Source organism: Lepisma saccharinum, chromosome 10, assembly GCF_977018435.1.
Source record: "Lepisma saccharinum chromosome 10, izLepSacc3.1, whole genome shotgun sequence".
In the NCBI taxonomy this organism is placed as follows: Eukaryota; Metazoa; Arthropoda; class Insecta; order Zygentoma; family Lepismatidae; genus Lepisma; species Lepisma saccharinum.
This window is the reverse complement of record NC_139238.1, coordinates 26,142,890-26,162,181: the sequence shown is the minus strand read 5'-3', so window position 1 is coordinate 26,162,181 and position 19,292 is coordinate 26,142,890. Positions and strand designations below refer to the sequence as shown.

General features: G+C 37.1%; 1 protein-coding gene across 1 annotated transcript; it reads left to right on the top strand.

Annotated features, from left to right (window-relative positions):
• The first annotated feature begins 925 nt into the window (after positions 1–925).
• On the top strand, positions 926–18,643 carry LOC145994031 (uncharacterized). Its single transcript, XM_083130112.1, has 3 exons — positions 926–1,049; positions 5,406–7,411; positions 18,566–18,643. The coding sequence occupies exons 1-3, from the start codon at positions 926–928 to the stop codon at positions 18,641–18,643; spliced, it is 2,208 nt and encodes a 735-aa protein (XP_082986238.1).
• The last annotated feature ends 649 nt before the right edge of the window (positions 18,644–19,292 follow it).

Sequence of the window (19,292 nt, the reverse complement as noted above, 5' to 3'; positions counted from 1 at the left end):
TATTTCAAGCTCATCAAATTCTTGCATGGCATTTTTAGACTGTGTTAGATACATTTGGATTAGATTGTGCAAATGATTAGTATATGCAGTCGTTAATAATAACATCAAATTTCATTCAGAAGTGCTTTGGATTGGCTTCAGAAATCATTGGTTAGTTTGATTGAATCGAGCCAAACGAAAATGATACTTTGACATGTATTTCAGATATATAAAATATTTTGAAAAATAAAATAGGTCATCTAGATTGCTGAAGTAGCACGCGTATCTATGACGCAGAGCCTTGTAAAAGAGTAAACATATTCAACTGGATCTTGGATTACGTATTTTCCGTTGGCAAGCGAAGGAAAATCTTTCCTTGATCATTGCACAAGTAGCTAAACACAATCCCATTCCTAAGATGTAAAATGCTGTCTTCATATGATGCAAAGAGAGGCATTGCGGCTCTTCGCCCAAACCTGAATATGTTGCGTCAACTTCGAACATTTCTTGAACCCATCTTCCAACTAAACCTGACTCAATCAGATCTTGAGTTATTAAACACAAATTGTCAAAGAATGGCGAATCCTTTGATATAACTATAGAAGCCATTATGAGCCCTAACTGGTCATTTGCAACGTGCATAAGAGGTAGACCATCTTCAGATTTGTTTCTAGAGATAGCACGTTGTGCCCAACTAAGACAAACGAAAGAAACTCTGTTCCTATGTGCTACAGACGATATAATTTCGTCTTCGTGTATAACCTCTTCAAAGTTAGAGCACATAGCTTGTATTCTAGAGTCTTCAAACAACTTTAGAAGACTTACGAAAGAAGAATCTACAACTAATGGGAAGCCAGAATTAACTATGTCATCAAGGGTGTCCATGTCTGAATAATATTCCGGAATTAACATGTAACGTGTTAAGGAGCTCTGATATAAGGTGCTCATGATAAAGAAGAAAGCAACTGAGAGAATAAATATGGTTCTTTTAGGTCTAGTTGTAGGCTGCTTGAACACCGAGTTTTGTAATGAGAGTGAAATTATATGGAAGAAGTTCGTGCTGAAGCTAGGTATGGCATTTCTGTTGGTGGTGATAAAATGAACGAAATTTTCAGAAAGCAAGATGAAGATGAACGTTGCAGAAACAGCTATCCATAAGTGAAGATTGAAAGGAAGGAAAATGCACAACCACTGAGGTATCTGGTCTGCTTTTGGAACCAAGAACACATAGTAATCATAAAAACATATTGGAAGAAAAGCAACATCGAAAAAATTTTCCGAAGAAACAATAACAAGTAGAGGAGATATATCTGAATAAGATTCAGTTATGTCACTTATAGGGCCATCCCACGTTCCATTAGGATATTTTACATTTCCATATATTCTAAGACTCTGTACAGCTACAAGAGTGAAATTTATCTTTTCACAAAACGATTCAAATATTTTGAAGTACGAAATTCCTTTATTCCCATCAATTTCAAATACTCCTGGATAATTAGTGATACGTAGTGGGTATCCATTAGCATTCTTCGTTCTTTGCTTTAATGACGCAGAGTGTTCTATATTTTCACTAGAAAATATTTCTAGTGACACATGAGCTTTCTTCACTGCAACTTGCTCGGCGAATGGAGTGTATGAAAACACTGTCATACATGCTGTTGATTCTTCTTCTGGGCAATTTTGGTTTTTAACCAGTAATTCCACATCGAGTATCTTTTCTGCCCATAACTTATCGAATATTTTCGTAAGGTGAGTTTCATTCAGAGTTTTCCTTACAATAATTATGAACTTCCCTCTGGTATTCCAATGTGGTAATTGCTTGGCTTCCACAACAACGTTGGAAAATAACTCAAAATTGTCTGTGGCAATAACATAACAGAAGCTCTTACCATTAATATACGAGTTATTATTGTTAACAGCACGTAGGTCTCCAAACTTTACATTATTAATTCTTATGGGTAAGAGATTCTCTTTCATTATGTCTTCAAAATTTTCAAAGATGTCTTTTGTACTTTCTGACTGTGTTATGATGGAAATGTGTTTGTTAGTTTTCATTCGGTTTGCGCAGAGATGGGCAGCATGTAAACCAGCTGAGTAGAACTCAGAGAATTCAGACGATCCATTGATGTGGCCAAGTGAATTGCACATGCAATAGCCGGGTACAAGAAGTACCACAAACCACTGGTTAATGTAGAATTTCATTGAAGTTTTCTTTCAATAAAGTCCTTGGAGTATGAAGACAGATATTTAGTCCTGAAAGAGATTTAAATATATTTATATATAGCCTGTCAAAATAGGGTAATTTTATTTTGTATATAAGGTATATGTAAACATATGTATAGGAATTTGTATGATGTAAACATAAATTAGTTAGAGATTTTTAAAATTATTTCTTCTTTTATTAAACAAGAACATGGTAACATGATATATAATAGCAGTGGAGAATAAAACGAACGATAAACGTATCTCCAAGAAAATGCATGAATGAGTCGAGGGTGACATTTTGAACACATGATTCCTATGTACTATATTAGAGTGGTATTCGGTGGAAAGCTTCAAAATTTCAAAGAAAAAGTGTTTCGAGTGACGCATCAAATAATAGGTATATTAACCCATTGACAGTTGTGACAGTTTCTTAAATATTTTACATTATACTATTTATGGAAAAAGACATAAAGCTATTTAAGAAAATGTACTATAATTTTAAGACATCACTTGATTTCATTATATTCCTCTTAGCAGTAGGTAATTGTTTTCTAGTTTTGAAGGTTCTAGCATCACAAATTCAATTGGAATTTGAGCGCCAGGTCAGAACAGACATGCAGTTACTAAAATGTAAACATGAAGCTTTGAGATGTATTACATTTGTCATAATGGTGATATAGATAATTATAAAACGTCATTAAATTATTTGAGATAACAGCTTTCTGTTTAGAAATCTCGCATAGCAATCTTACTTCACATTGTGTGAATTAGAAAACACGTACAATTAGAAAGTTTTCAGAATAACGTGTGTATGTTTCATGCTAATTGTTTGTTCAGTTTGTCTTATTTCTTACTCGGCTTCCCATTTTCTTTATGGAAAAAATTAAATGTCTCTTATTTTTAAACAATAATTGAATTAAATTACCATTGGTTGCATCATGGTGTATACATAAATTAGTAAGAACATTTCATGCTCTGCGATCTGGGAAAGCTTTTTACTGTTCGAATGATTAAATGAGATGATTTACATTGGTGTAGATTTATCTCGTCTCAAAAACCTCTTGCACAGCATGTATTAATATATTTTTAATTGTAATAGTCTGCCTGCAGAAACAAATGCCCACAGCACAGGGTACAAATGCTCACGGTCTGCCGGTACTTTTTTGGGTTGAGTAAGGAAGCTCCAGTGTTTGGAAAGTTACTTTTTAAATAGTAAATAGTTACAGTGACAGTTACTCATTTTAGAAATTACTGGTGCTTGAAAAGTAACTGAAAGTTACTTTTGCAGTTACTTTCTGCCGGAAAGTTTCTTGCAAGCATTTACGTACAACTGGTGAACATTAATCGAAATAATATAAAGATATGAAGACGAAAATGTGTTTTATTTATGCTTCTGGTTGGTACATAATATAAGTCTACATATATTTATGTTATTCAGTGGAGACGGAAGGTATTACTGTAGGAAGGTGACAAGAGGGGTTTCAGAATCAAATACGAAAACCACTTTTCCAAATCCCCATAACAATAAATAACACTATTTTAAATCGAAAAATATCCCACATTTTGACTGCACACCCGCACATCCGTTAATGCAAAAACTGATCAGCTGTCACTGATAGATTAACTTTGAAATTATGATAAATAAAATACATGCATGACCTGAAATGTTGATACGACATGAGAGACAATGGGACAGGCCTTTTGAAATTCGAAACAAGAGATGAGACACGAGACGAGACAAGACGGCTTTTACAGTCAAGATATCTCAGGGGAAAAAAATACAAACAAAATATTTAAACAGTTGCAAATACTAATTTTGGAATAATGTAGTTTCCTTGAAAACCCAGACCAGAGTTTATTACGTCTAACGAAGAGTATCATACAAAGAGTAGTGAACGAATATCTAGTATTTTATTAATACTCTTTCGAAACTCATAGTTACCCCATTTTTAAATTTATTCAAGGTTATTAATTTTATGTTGTAATAATACTCTAGATACAAATGCAATTCATAAAACACTGGTTCAGATTCCTGTGTTTGTGAAAAAAAATTGTTAGAGACTGGGCAGTTTAAGAAAATATTGTAAACTGTTCAAATAATATTGCGTAATATGCTTTTAATAAAATATATTAATTATTTATCCTTTTAAAAATTCGTGTGTCTTTAACTCACTAGAAACATTTTATAAATCTTTCATTATAGAAAGCAGGATATACTTTTCTTTGTATAATGAGCTAAGAATTGCAGTTCTGGATTCTTTTGTTGTTCACAATCCCACCTAGTGGATGCATGACCTTGTAGTTGGTGGTGGGGCTTGCGTGCTCTAATGATTTGTCAGGCTAAACCGGCGGTAGCATTGCTACTGGCAGGGTCACCCATGCCGGGAAGGCTGGCAAGGAAGAGCCAGACTAAGAAGCATCCTAACGGCTCCAAAGGCGGAAGAAGAAGAATGACCATCTCAACGGCGGAGGAGGCGAAAAACCAAGAGGAGTAATACCTCTTTAAAAATCCTTGGTCCATCTGGCTCCGGATGGTAGCACCTTGTAAGGGCCCCTTGCCAGGGTTACGGCGAAGACCTCAACGGCTGATGCGGCGGAGAAGGAGTCCTTTGATATGGCGCAGAAGGCGAAAGAGGCAACCCTCCCTTTTGGGGTTGAATAAAAAGGGAACCACTGCCTTGTGGTGAAGAGGGATCTTCGAAGGCTAAGGGAGACAACCCTGACAGAAAACAGCATGCTTGGATGCTTCAGGTGGCAGCCCCACCACCAAGCTCGGGTGCTGTAGGCCAATAACCTGCACACCTTAAATTGCTTTATTAAAGAAACTAAAGTGAAACGAAACCGGACGGATGCTTTGACGACAACCTTTGATGTTAAAAGGAAAACGAATATAGGATGTTGGAATACCAGAACTCTGAAAGAAACTTCAAAACTAAAACAAGTGGAAAGAGAAATGAAAAAATACAAACTAGAAATTCTTGGGTTGAGTGAGGTGAGATGGGTAGACTTTGGTGAAATAACAACACAAGAAGGAAACACAATGTTGTACTCAGGACAAATAGGAGATAATGCAGAACACAGGAATGGCGTAGGGATACTCCTAAACAGACTGGCAAAGAAGAGCCTAATAGAATGGAAACCTATCTCCGACAGAATTATTACAGCTAGGTTTAGAACCCGCTTTAGAAATGTAACTATAATACAATGTTATGCTCCCACAGAGACGACAGAAATTGAGAGGAAAGATGAATTTTACCAACAACTAAATGACACAATAAAAAATGTGAAGAAGAGAGATATTTTGATCCTCATGGGTGACATGAATGCCAAGGTAGGTTCGCAAAATGAAGGATTGGAACATATAATGGGGAAACATGGGTTGGGAGACATAAACGATAATGGAGAAAGATTGGTAAACCTATGTGCATATCACGAATTGGTCATTGGAGGAACAATCTTCCCTCATAAAAACTGTCACAAAGTAACTTGGGTTTCACCAGATAGCATTACAGAAAACCAAATAGACCATATAACAATAAGCAGGAAGTTTAGGAGATCGCTAATGGATGTAAGAAATAAAAGAGGAGCAGATGTAGCCAGCGACCATCATCTTGTGGTAGCCAAATTTAAGCTAAAAATAATGTCAACATTCAAGAAGTTTGAAGGAAGAAAAAAGAACATTAATGTTCAAAGATTGACAGAGAAAGAAAAACAAAAGGAATTTAAATTAGAAATAAATAATAGATTCCAAGCTCTCTCGGAAAGTACACAGCATGAACCAGATATTGAAACAAATTGGGAAAATGTGAAGAGAATCTACTTAGAAACTGGAGAGAAGATACTTGGAATTAGAAATCAACTACAAAAAGACTGGATGTCTGAAGACACTTGGGAAGTAATAAGAAATAGGAAAGAAGCAAAACAAAAAATAAACCAAAGCAGAACAAGACTACAGAAAGCAGCAGCCCAAACAGAGTACTCGGAAATAGATAAAAAGGTGAAGAAATGTGTGAGGAGAGATAAGAGGAAATGGGTAGAGGACTTAGCACAAAATGCAGAAGAGGCAGAAAAGAGAGGTGACTTAAAACAGTTGTATGACATAACTAAGAAATTATCCAGAAAAACATTCAGGAAGAGTAAACCGGTGAGAGATAGAAATGGTAATCTATTGCTAACCCAAGAACAACAAATGGAAAGATGGAGAGAATATTTTTCAGACATATTGAATAGAGATGGGAAAAGAGAAGAAGAAACCTGTAATCGAACAAGAACAGAAGGAAATAGAAAAGATACCAAAATTAAATTAGGGCCCCCAACTAGGGCAGAAGTTAGGCTAGCAATAAAGCAAATGAAGAATGGCAAGGCTCCTGGAATGGATAACATAAATCCGGAACTAATTAAAGCTAATGTGGAAACTTCCATTGATCTCTTACAACCGATGTTAGAGAAAATATGGAATGAAGAAAAAGTTCCATTAGAATGGAGAGAAGGTTTAATAGTAAAGCTGCCAAAAAAGGGAGATACAACTAACTGTAAAAACTGGAGGGGAATTACTTTGCTAAGTATACCAAGCAAGATACTATCGAGAATAATCTTAAATAGAGTGAAGGATGTTGTAGAATCAAGATTGAGGAAAGAACAAGCTGGTTTCCGAAGACAACGTAGTTGTGTCGATTTAATAAATACTCTAAGAATAATTCTGGAACAAAACAATGAATGGCAAGCCACCTTATATCTTACGTTCATCGATTTTGAAAAGGCTTTTGACTCACTAAATAGAAGAGTCATGTGGCAGACACTAGCAGAATATGGCATTCCAACGAAGATATTAAACTTAATGAAAGATATGTACGAAGGTTTCAGGTGCAAAATCCTACATGAAGGGCAGCTTACAGAATACATAGATGTTACAAATGGAGTGAGACAGGGCTGCATTCTATCTCCGACAATATTTCTCCTAGTACTAGATGCAGTTATGAAGAAAACGATGGGTTGCAGGAAAAGAGGAATACAATGGGGACTCAAAGATAGACTAGAAGATCTAGATTTTGCGGACGACATCTGCTTATTATCTCAAAGACTTGGCGACATGAAGGAGAAACTAAAAAGACTACAGGAAGAAGCAAAGATAGCAGGACTCACTATTAATGTGAACAAGACTAAAGAAATGAGAGTCAATACAAGAGGAAAAGAAAAATTGAATGTTTGTCATGAGCTGGTTGAACAAGTAGAGTCATTTACATACTTAGGAAGTGTCATAACAAAAGAAGGAGGTTCAGATGAAGACATACAAAATAGAATCAAGAAAGCCAATGTGGCATTTATACAACTGTATCCCATTTGGAAAACCTGCAATGTTTCTAGAAAGACAAAAATAAGGATTTTCAATACAAATGTAAAGTCAGTTTTACTGTATGCTTGTGAAACATGGAAAACTACACAAGCTAACACGAAAAGGATACAAACATTTATTAATCGCTGTCTCAGGCGTATCCTCAATATAAAATGGCCAGAAATAATATCAAATGAAGAATTATGGAGAGAAACTAAACAACAGCCAATTGCAACCCAAATAAAAAGAAGAAAATGGAGTTGGTTAGGACACACATTAAGAAAACCAGCTGGAGCAATAGAGAAAGCAGCCTTAGACTGGAATCCCCAAGGAGCCCGGAAAATAGGACGTCCGAAGAAGACATGGAAGAGAACAGTAGAAGAAGAAGCAGCCGAGAAAGAAAAAACATGGAGAGAGGTCAAGGAGTTGGCACGACACAGAGCCAAATGGAGGCGTTTCACTGAAGCCCTATGCTCCTGATGGAGCAAAAGGAATTAAGTCAAGTCAAGTCAAGTAGTTTCCTTGAAAACCCAGACCAGAGTTTATTACGTCTAACGAAGAGTATCATACAAAGAGTAGTGAACGAATATCTAGTATTTTATTAATACTCTTTCGAAACTCATAGTTACCCCATTTTTAAATTTATTCAATGTTATTAATTTTATGTTGTAATAATACTCTAGATACAAATGCAATTCATAAAACACTGGTTCAGATTCCTGTGTTTGTGAAAAAAAATTGTTAGAGACTGGGCAGTTTAAGAAAATATTGTAAACTGTTCAAATAATATTGCGTAATATGCTTTTAATAAAATATATTAATTATTTATCCTTTTAAAAATTCGTGTGTCTTTAACTCACTAGAAACATTTTATAAATCTTTCATTATAGAAAGCAGGATATACTTTTCTTTGTATAATGAGCTAAGAATTGCAGTTCTGGATTCTTTTGTTGTTCACAATACGCATTTAGAACAATAGTTTTTTATCCTCCCCGGCGGGAATTTACAGAAAGCAATCAATTTTCACAGTGCACAGAAGTTCTTATAAGAATTATAGCAGTAATGAAAAATATCACTCACTTATTGAACTTTCAGACCGAAGTGCCACGCAACAAACATCTTTTGGAAAGCAATGTTCAGAAATAAGGGCAGTCTTTCGATCTGAAGTGACACGACATGCATGTGTCTCTTGTCACTTGCATGATACTCGGACTGAATACCGTGTTGCCTCGGTTTGTTATTCGCACGCACGGTGAGTGCATGCAGATTGACCGAAGTGTCGTTTGTTGTTTCAGTGTGAAACTTCCACTTCACTTGTTGCCTGTCTCTTCAGTATGAATGTTTCGTTAAGGGAGATTTTAGATCGAAGCGACAATCGACACAGGGCCCTTCAGTCTATAACTAAGCATTCACCGCGCATAGGCGAACAACATAACTTTAAAGAGAAAATCGAAATAATTAGAAGACTATTTAAGATTCATGTTGACATACTTGAAGGTGTTGATATGTTCATTCGCGGATTTTGGTTTACGACCAGTAGCTAATTTACCACTGCAGAAAATCAGCAACAAAGCACTTGCATTCTCTATCTCTATCACAGATCAAATAAAAGAACTCGTTGTCCTGTATCTATCAACCGAGTGGACCTGTTTGTTACCCACCAAGCGACTTCCTGAAGCAGATTTTATTCTCAGTGTGACGAATGTGTGAAATCTGGAAATTTTTGCAAAGACTAGACACCTTGATCTGGGAAGGATTAAATGCACTCCCCTTCCTCCTCGCCCGCTGCTCTTTGAACAACAGGGGGCGAAGCAGATAGTTGGCGATGGCGTCTATGCTTTCAGTCAGCCTTGAAATCTTGCCTTAGGTGATCCGACGAAAATCTTTACAGTAACAAAATTAGCTCTTCTTCCACGTTACAAACATCCAAGTTAGGAATTTAAGTGTCATTAAGTAACTGTGAAAGCAGGGGTCCACCTAAGTTTTAGGGGGAAATTTTTCAATTACTTTTTTGTGATGGAAATTTGACTGAATAGAGGATTCAGCATTGGACAGAAGTTGTAATAATCACTTCGTAGACTGGTAATAAGTATTATTTGGGGGGGGGGGGAGAGTGCGGTGCGCAGTTATTTTTTAGTTTTAAAATATCATTTGAATTATTGTGGGAAGATTAAGCATTAATGTTTTTTTTTTTGGGTAGACACTATAAAACGCTTGACCATCAACGTTAAGTCGTAGATTATAATTATATATAATCAGAGGGATTTTTCTGGGGGGTGAGATTGAACATTTCATTGGGGGGTACTCTTGAGGGTGAATATCCAGATGTGGGTCTCAATGTTAGGTAGATTGGCAGAGAATTTCCATAGTAAGGGGATCGAACATTGAAGTTCGGGGTGGGGGGGTGTACAATATTTAGCGCTTTCGTATAATATTCGTATGATGATCATTATTTAGGCTGTTATTTTTCTCTGTATTATTTGGAAGTCGTATGGTTTCCTCTGAATTATTCGCTAAACGGGGTAGCGGCGGTTGTCATAATCATCTCCTTTGTTCCTTCAGTCCTAAAACTTAACATCGAGTTCATGAAAAAGTAGTGAATATAGCATCGACTACCAAACGAGAAGTCCATTGGCTACTATTTTTGTTATTTTAAGTCACCTTAATGCCACTTTAGGATAATGAGGATGAATGATGGTTAGTTAATACAGCATGATCTACGTGTGAAGGCAAAGGGGTGCCACAAGTACCGAGGCAAAGTGGGTTCTGAACAAGCAAAAATCACGAGAATGGAAGGAGTAAAGGTCACGGCGCTTTGTGAAAATATTGACTCCTTGTTAAATTGTATTTTTGCCGCTTTCGTAATAAATACCCCGAAAAATGTTGTACTCGCTTCGCTTGCATTACTCCTCTGGGTATACTAGGGCAGATTGGATGAAGAGGCCATACAGCGCAGGAAGTGACCTCTCCTAGAAACATGTATAATTTTCAAGGATCACATTTCTTAAATAATATTCCATGAGTAAATGGAGAAACAATTGGGAAAAAGGAAATATCGCTGCATCCTGTGACGATATTGACGCAAGATTAAATTCAATTAACATTCTTGTAAGTTTGCAAAGAAATAGATATAAAAGATTTTCCTGCACGCAATTTTCCGTGTTTCATGTCTACATAAGATGATTGTTAAGCTGCATTATGATTTCATTTGATATCAGTTTTGTTATTTAGCATCGCTTCATTTCCACTTTGGGCCACAGATAAAGATATCTGTGTTTGGGCTGATGCAATTATGAGAATGAGTGATAATATGATAAAATTGATGAAGGGACACTTCACAAAAGAACACCCATGCCCGGAATTCGAACCCGCGACCCCTGACGTCGTAGCGCGCTCTGTAAACCACTCCCCGACAAAGGTCGGCTGCTGCATTACCAGATTGGATCAATATTCTTGTTGTTGATCAATAACATCAGTTTTAAAAATATAATACTTAGTGTGCGAGGGTTTGAATATTTTAGTAAATCTTCAGGAGATGATGCCGAAGTTCATTAGGTGAATAGATCACTTTGCCAACAGCCCCAAAAATGATTCCTCAACATGAAAACGCGCTGTCCCACAAATGGCTGTCCCATGGCAAAATAGCATGAATTTTGCTTCGAATTTATTCCCCATCCAGCATATTCAAAGGATTTGTCCCATGCGATATCTTCCTGCATTTGCAGCATTTTAACGATGTTGTTCTATTAGAAATACTATAGCTTTGTCTGTGCTCTATAATTGTACTAAATATACTACATAGTAACACATTGTAAATAACCTGATCATGGGTGTGTGTATATATATAAGGGGGAGGAGGTTCAACTTTTGGTTCAATTAGGGTTCCAATATGTCATAAATTAAAATCCGGGACACTACTGACAGGTAGCCTGTTAGGGAGCAAGGGGGGGGGGGGGTCTGGACCCGATAAAGTTGTATGTATGTACAACATAATTGTCATTTACATCCCACATTGTGTGGGAACTTTATTTGAATACCCAAGCACTGACCATCGTCCAATAATCGTTCTCCACTTTCCTTCTCTCTCACAATCCGCACACCTTACTCTCTCTTGTATTCTCGCCAACTGATCACACCTCCTGACAATTCCAACACTCATGCCACATACGCCTTACAAGTCAATCACCTGACCTTTGCCTGATTACTTATTCAACATTCCTTTCTCTGCTACCTGCTATGCTATGCTTACCCAATACCTTGGGTACGATACGATAGTAAGCCGGTTATTATACAATGTAAGAGAATCGTAACTGAAATTCAGCACTGCTAGTAGACGCCGGCGCCATCGTAAAGTCAAAGATATTTGCAGTACTGTCTGCATCTCGTTAACTCTTGTATTATGGAGAGGGAGTGGTTGAATGTAGAGGTAGATTGTTTTGTAAAATGAGCATTTTAAGATTACGTACACGCATTTAAATATAAAAAAAAAGTTCAGGAAAGTATTCATAATCATTTCTTCTTTCCCACCCAATTCCACGACATTTATAAATCCCGAAGAAACTATTCGGAACACCGGGACAAATGATAACATTCCGGGATTGTCCCTGAAAATTCTGGATGTATAGCGTCCTTAGGTATGATCTGCCTATCAAAATCCACTCTGTCACCACATGAAAAGTCACACACTTTTAAAATTAAGTCTATCTACCAACTTCTAACTTTTCTACATAAAATGAGCAGAAAATGCTCTTGCAAAAGCTAATCCCAGCTTCTCTTTAAAAAAGAATTACAATGTTAGAATTAGTCTTTTTCTCCTTGCTACAAAATTGAAAATAACATCATCGGTGATATTTTAATATTCGTATTTATGTACACTTAACAATGCAGGGTCCATTAGTTTAGGATCTCCCGTTGAATTGCGAGGACATTAATTCAACATGCTTAATGTTAAACACATCCTCTGGGGTGCTGAAGATGAAACTGGCAGTGTAGCAAAGATCACCAACAATTTGTACATATTTCAATACAAAAACTTGTCACAATTTTCTTCTGCCTACAATGCAGACCCTGGACATGTCTTTTCAATTACTGTTTGCTACATTTTTCATTCAGATTTAAAAATGTAAAAAATATCAACCCGGCCATCCAACATTTTGACACACTGTTCCAGTGAATGAGGAATAGGCATTTCATATTGGAATAAGCTGTTGCAATTTTCCAATGTGTTGACTTTGATCAGAGAAACTTGGGTTCATTTCTACAACATAATGGTCCAAAAATGTTCAACAGCTAAGTTTCTACTATTAGTATATACGATTTCACAAGTCACCCTAGTGAGTATTGATACTTTTCTCTCCATCTTGCGTCAATCAACTTGAGAACGTAGCTATCTTGCACTGCATTTCTTACAACCAAATTACCTAGGTACTTTGAGAAGATTAATTGATTTATTTGCATTATTTTACTTCGCTTTTTGTGCCACTTGTGGCTAATTTCCGAAGATCGCGATGAGTGACGACATGATGAAATTGATGAATGGACACACGCAAACTCCCAAGTCCATTCCGGATTTCGAACCCGACGCTCACGATATGCTAACTATGGGGGCTGCTCCTTTGAGAAGACACGAGGGGAAAAATTATAACTGATTTTACAGTCTCAACATCGCAGAAATGGGCAATAGTCAGGGTTAAAATATGTGCTGAACAATGTACAAAATTTGCTTTTGGACACTTCTCTGAAACTATCTATCTATCTCACCCCCTTAATTCTACCACCCATTACATCAGCACCATCATATTCTTCAACAACTATTTTTTTTTAAATCCACACCCACTAAACCCAGAGAGAGTAGAAGTACTAATAGCTGAAGCTAACCCGGATGCAGTTACAATCTCCAATAGGGACAAGCGTCCCATTCCGATCTAGAGTTTGGAAAATGGTTTATCGACTTTCGGAATTATCAAACAGTTGGGAAATTTCAAATTATCAAAAAATTAGAACCTGAGGAATACTTAAATCTTGAATGGTAACATACCATATCGGGAACTTCTAATGAAATTATAATATGTGCGCCATAACTTCACAAGCAGCTGCTTCGGGCAGAAATTACATGTGACATTATAGAATTTGTGAAATGTCAGGAGTTTTCTGAGTGTTTTTCAAGAGAATTTCCGTAACTATCAGGAAATTGCAGACATTTGGTTTGCAGTCCCATTTCTTTTCCATCCGAACATGTCTCTGCGCATGGCGGATAGAACATGGCAATCTGGTAATTTTACTGATCCAAACGGGAGGGCGGGGGGGGGGGGGGAGTTGGACCCGTTGAACCCCCTTAAATACGTCCATGTACATAACATTTAAAAACAATGATTATATTATAATTGAGTTGATTAAGGTTTCTTGGATTTCTCCTTGTTCTTGCTAGTGTTAGTTAAAAGGTACCTTTACATTAATTTACATACACATAATAAGATAAAATCAATGCATACATCGTAGGAGTTCATTCAAGATGTGACAATTTGCAATTTATTCTCAGGTACTTTCTAACAAAATGGAAACAATGATCTCCTGAAGCAAAATTAGTTTGGTATTGAGAGATGAAAAAACACGCGTCACGTTGTTGCCATATCATGCAGTACGGTACGGTACGCAGTGTAGCCGTCTGACGCTGTGTCGAGGAAAACGTGTTATGAAAAGGAAAACAATGATGAAATGTGTTATTGTTTTAGGAGGAAAACGGAATAACAATGATGACAACAATGATGAATGAATGTGTTATTGTTTTCTCTCTTCATTTCCATCTCCCTTAGAACATGAACGAATTAACGAAACGAGCATTGTTTACAGGTTACCTTTTAAATCCATTCTGTATATACACATTCAATAATCATTTCTTTCCGAAGTCGCCGTTAAAGTCTGCCCATCTTTTAATTTTACCGCAACTGAAGTGCACAAAGTCCAGTTGGTGGGGCGTCTGACTTTCACGCATGAGAACCGCCGTGGTTTGTGGAACTTTTTCAAATCCAAATCACCGCATAACTTCCATAATATGGCCTAGGTCGAGAATGTGTGGAGCCCTACCTCCACATCCCCATATGCCTCCATACTCTACTTTATTTTGAGTCCATTATTTTTTTTGTATGAGAATCCCGGATATTTTATGACTGTCCTTAAAGATGTTTCCCCACCTTTAAAAAAAGCCGAATCTTTCAATGAAACGAGCAGTTTCCCAACAGTGGGATGATCTTTCCTCCTATAATAAGAATAAATATGGCGACGAATAGCATCTTGCTGAAAGGTATCTAAATTTGTCATGCGTTTACTGATATTCCTCTTCTTTCCTGGGGTTTCCAGTTTTGAAGCCTCGCATTTATTTATTTATTTCTACCACATTATATTTTTCTTTCCCTATGGTAACAATAGTGTTCTTAGACACGCCGAAAGTAGCAGCAGTCCTGTCCAGAACTTTATTTACAGAAATGATTGGACTGCTCAAATTATTTTCGCTCAGAACAAACCATCTCCCGCGTTTGTCGTTTGAGAAGAATTCCTTTTTCTTCTAGTGCATGGCCTCTTTGGTACATTGTCATCTCGAGTATTGAATCCTGTGCTTGACGTTCTTCACACAAGCTCACGACACACTCAAGCAGAACACAGAAAATTATGTACAAAAAATAACACACTAAAACAACACGCTATATACAACAAAGAATACTCTAAATTCAATAAACACTAAACAAACGGACCGATTAAAATATCACAGCAACGCAACGCAACAAACAAACAACACGTCCTCTCCCAACAACATGAAATCTGATCGCAGGAAGAATCGCCCGATAAGCGGCAACACCGAGATAAACGTTTTCTGTTGCTGGGAAACCAAGGCTTGGGTGAAGCACTGGGAAGATTTTGATTGGTTCGCATGCCAGCAACCCACCCTCCCGCAGTAACGTAGACCCGATTTCAACACGTGCTTCACAAGCGTCAATACCAAACTAATTTTGCGGCAGGAAGGAGTTGTTACATGTGAAGGAATCGTTTAAGTCTGTTTCTACATACATCAGCAGATGAAGTATGTACAAGCATGGTGGGGGTAAGCTTGTAAACAGTTCTTTGCAGGGTGTATTTCTCTTAGCTCCTGCTATTATTTTGACAATTTTCTTTTGCAGCACAGCAATTTTATTACTATTAGCGGCATTTTCCCAGAAGATTATACAGTATGCTAATAAAGATTGAAACATGGTGGAATATAGTATTTTCAATGTTTCTAATTTTGATATTGATTTCTGTGTACTAATGGCAAATATAAATTGCCTAGTTTTGCGGAAAGCTGATCTATGTGTGGGTCCCATTTTAAGCTTTCGTGAATTCATACTCCCAGGAATTTGACTGTTTTAACATGACTTATTGTCATATTACCTAATGTAACATTTGATTCATTTATCATTTTATTTCTTGTGTAATGTAAGTTATTATGTAAGTAGGTAACAAATTGCACGAATTATAAACGTCTCTTGAAGAAAACCCATCTTATGAATCGAAGGTGATATTTTGAACTTAAGCGATTCACGCTATAGTACTATTCGGTGAAACCTACAAAATTTCAAAGAATGCAGGGTGTCGAGTGACACCTCATTTAATATGTATCTTAGCCCATTAACACTTATTAGAGCTTTTCATTCCACACGTTCTCTTAAGAGAAATATACCTATTTTATGGAATGTACTATATTTTAAAGATGTCAATTTTTCTCAGGGCATTAGAATTAGCAATTGTTTTCTAGTAGTTTGATCGGCATATCTAAACAGATATGTTGTTACTAAAATGTAAGCATACTGTGTTTATGTAGAAGCTGGGAATGTTATGTTGAAATGGTGAGAGCCAGAAGTTTTGTTTGTTCAAACTTTCTTTACTATGGTTAGTGGTTGAAAATTGGTATCATGGCCTGAGAATGGTCAATTTGCAGAAATTTCGGCTATCTTGAACTTTTCGAGCAATTTTTTAAAACAATATTATCATGTAACACGGAAATGTAACATGTCATTTTATATGTTCTTATTGAATCATCAGACACACTTGTAGCTCTTGGGCCTCCCCCATGGCGCAGTGGTAGCGTCATTGCCTTGTAATCGAGGGGTCCCGGGTTCGATACCCGGTGGAGGCACAAGTGGTTCGGATCCCACTTTAAACTGTAGGTCCAGTCCCGATTAGCCTTACTGTGCATAAAGTGGACTTAAAACAACAGCTCAAAACCAAACACTTGTAGCTCAATCAAAAGTGCCATTTCATTTCTTTCGTGACAGTTACCGTAAATGCTCATCTTTTAATGATGTGTTCATATATTTAGCTTTGTGTTTAGTGTTTCATAAATGAAACGTGCCTGATTTATACTGAGCATCCCCCCTCCAAAATTCCTATCGGCACCCATGGTTTCCAGACATCAATATTTAATATGCACTCAAAATATCGTTCACATAAATAGCAGAAATACGGTATCATAATATCCTACTTACGTCTTGTACAGTAGCTACAGTAGTTCGTAGTTTAGCCACTGTATGCAATATTCTTACAAAAGTCCTGGCTTACTGCTGTGGTCTGTTACATGGGCTACTTCGTTACACAAAAACACACACACACACACACACACACACACACATATACATTGCATAATGAGAGACCCATATCAAGTTCATTTTCAATTCACTGTGTCTGTTAATATTGATTATTCTGATAATTAAATTATTGCTGTATGTACTTCTCTCATTTTGAAGTCGGAAGTAGCTGTACAATTACTGGGTATTGTTCATTGAACCTTCACCAAGAAAATGATACGTTATAAACAAGATCTCGTGCAGTCCCAATATCATAAATCAATGAACGGAAGTTATAATTGCAGAGTAAGAGACAGGTTTGGAGGGGCACGGGGGACGAGGTCCTCCAGCCACCTCTCACCTCGCTCACAATTACACCTTCTCTCCCAGCGTAGTTCCCGTAGATTGCAGTTCTTTTTTGCACATTTAGCTGGGAGCGGTCGTGCCCCTCAGAAGGATAAGGGTGTAAAAGGAACAGGAGAGGATTATTCACCTTGGTACCTGAAGATTACACCAAGGTGTATTTCCAACATTAAATAGAGAGTACTAAAAGAATAGAAATTTAAAACACAACACAACAATTAAAATAAGATATGATATATAGTATAGACCAAAATGAAAGTTGTTAGTTGGTCCTTAGACCTGTTCTGAAGACACAGGTTAGATTCCTGTATTATGAGAGGACAGCAAGAAGAAAGCTGTTCCACTTCATCACTAACTCTCAACTTCCCACTTCCAATATTACTAGAAAATTCGGAATTTACTTTAAGAAAGATAGAAGAAGCTGACCATCATAGATATGCAAAATAAAATTTTAATATAAAAAACAAGAAATATTAAAGATGAGATGAGATAAAATATAATAATCATGAAAATAGAAAAGAAAGAAATGTAAATACATAATGATATATAAAAACAATAATCAATATATATAATATAATTCAGATTCTAGGAAGCTAAAAAGATTTGCATTAGAATTTTATCATATGAGATTGTCCTTAGACCAATTTCTTATAGGAATTAGAACTTGAGAAATTTAGAAGGGACAACCAGAAGAGTGGCTGTTCCCATACCCGCTCATCTTACGGCACACAGGTCCAGGGAAAGTCCAGCAAGCCCAGTTGTAAACTCTTGAAGCACTCACCACCAATATAGTCACTTCCACTCATTAAGGATTTAATTTATTTCTGGCTGACACTTTACTTTGAAGTCCATCAGATGTTCCCATGCGTGTTCTTCTAGCAACACCCGGGTCCAAGGAAAGTCCAGCAGAATCAACCAGTTTCTTGAAGCACACTTGAAGCACTCTTAGGGCACACATCTTCAGTAAACAACGGTTCACGGCATTAAGCACCCTCTTCTTGTTCTGTTCCAGCCAGTTCCAAATCCAATGATTTATTTCTGACTGACACTTTACTTTGAAGTCTATCAGAAGTTCCCATGCGTATTCTTCCAGCAACACACGGGTCCAAGGAAAGTCCAGCAGAATGAAAAGTTTGCTGAAGCACACTTGAGCAACGGTTCTCAGCATTAAAACACCCTCTTCTTGTTCAGCTCCAGCCAGTTCTAAATCCAAGATATATTTCTGGCTGACACTTCACTTTGAAGTCCATCAGATGTTCCCATGCGTGTTCTTCTAACAACACACGGGTCCAAGGAAAGTCCAGCAGAATCAATCCAGTTTCCTGAAGCACACTTGAAGCACTCCCAGGGCACTCATCTTCAGCAAACTCACTTCCACACTTTGAGGGATAATACAGATCACCACAGTCCTTGGCATTAGACATCCACTTCTTGTTCCACCCTGCCAGTCCTAAATCCAGTAGTTTATTTCTTGTTGATACTTCTCTCTGAAAGCCAATAAGGTCCAATGACTTGATAAACACTTTTGTCACAGATCTTAACGATTCCAAGAAATAATAGGGATACACAGTTCTTAAGATTTCTGCTCTTTTTGTCTCATCTCTGCCAGTCCTGAATCAGTGATCCATTTCTGGTTGTCCCCTCAATGCCTTGATGTAGTAGGTTCTTCTGTTGATACAAGTCGGACCATCCTCATAATATCTTAAGCTCTTGGAATGTTTCTGTCTGTCGGATTTCCGCTCTCCTCATTGAATAGCTGCTAATCTTTCACTGCGCCTGGCATTTATGCTGCTGGTCCGGCCTTTATTATCGTCGTTTGT

What these genes read in the sequence shown, in the direction of transcription:
- LOC145994031 (XM_083130112.1), top strand. Translation starts at nt 926, where the DNA reads ATGATAAAGAAGAAAGCAACTGAGAGAATAAATATGGTTCTTTTAGGT. An exon ending in GAAGTTCGTGCTGAAGCTAG is followed by an intron (nt 1,050 to 5,405) that starts GTATGGCATTTC and finishes ATGCTCCCACAG; the next exon opens with AGACGACAGAAATTGAGAGG. An exon ending in GTCATGAGCTGGTTGAACAA is followed by an intron (nt 7,412 to 18,565) that starts GTAGAGTCATTT and finishes GTATTCTTCCAG; the next exon opens with CAACACACGGGTCCAAGGAA.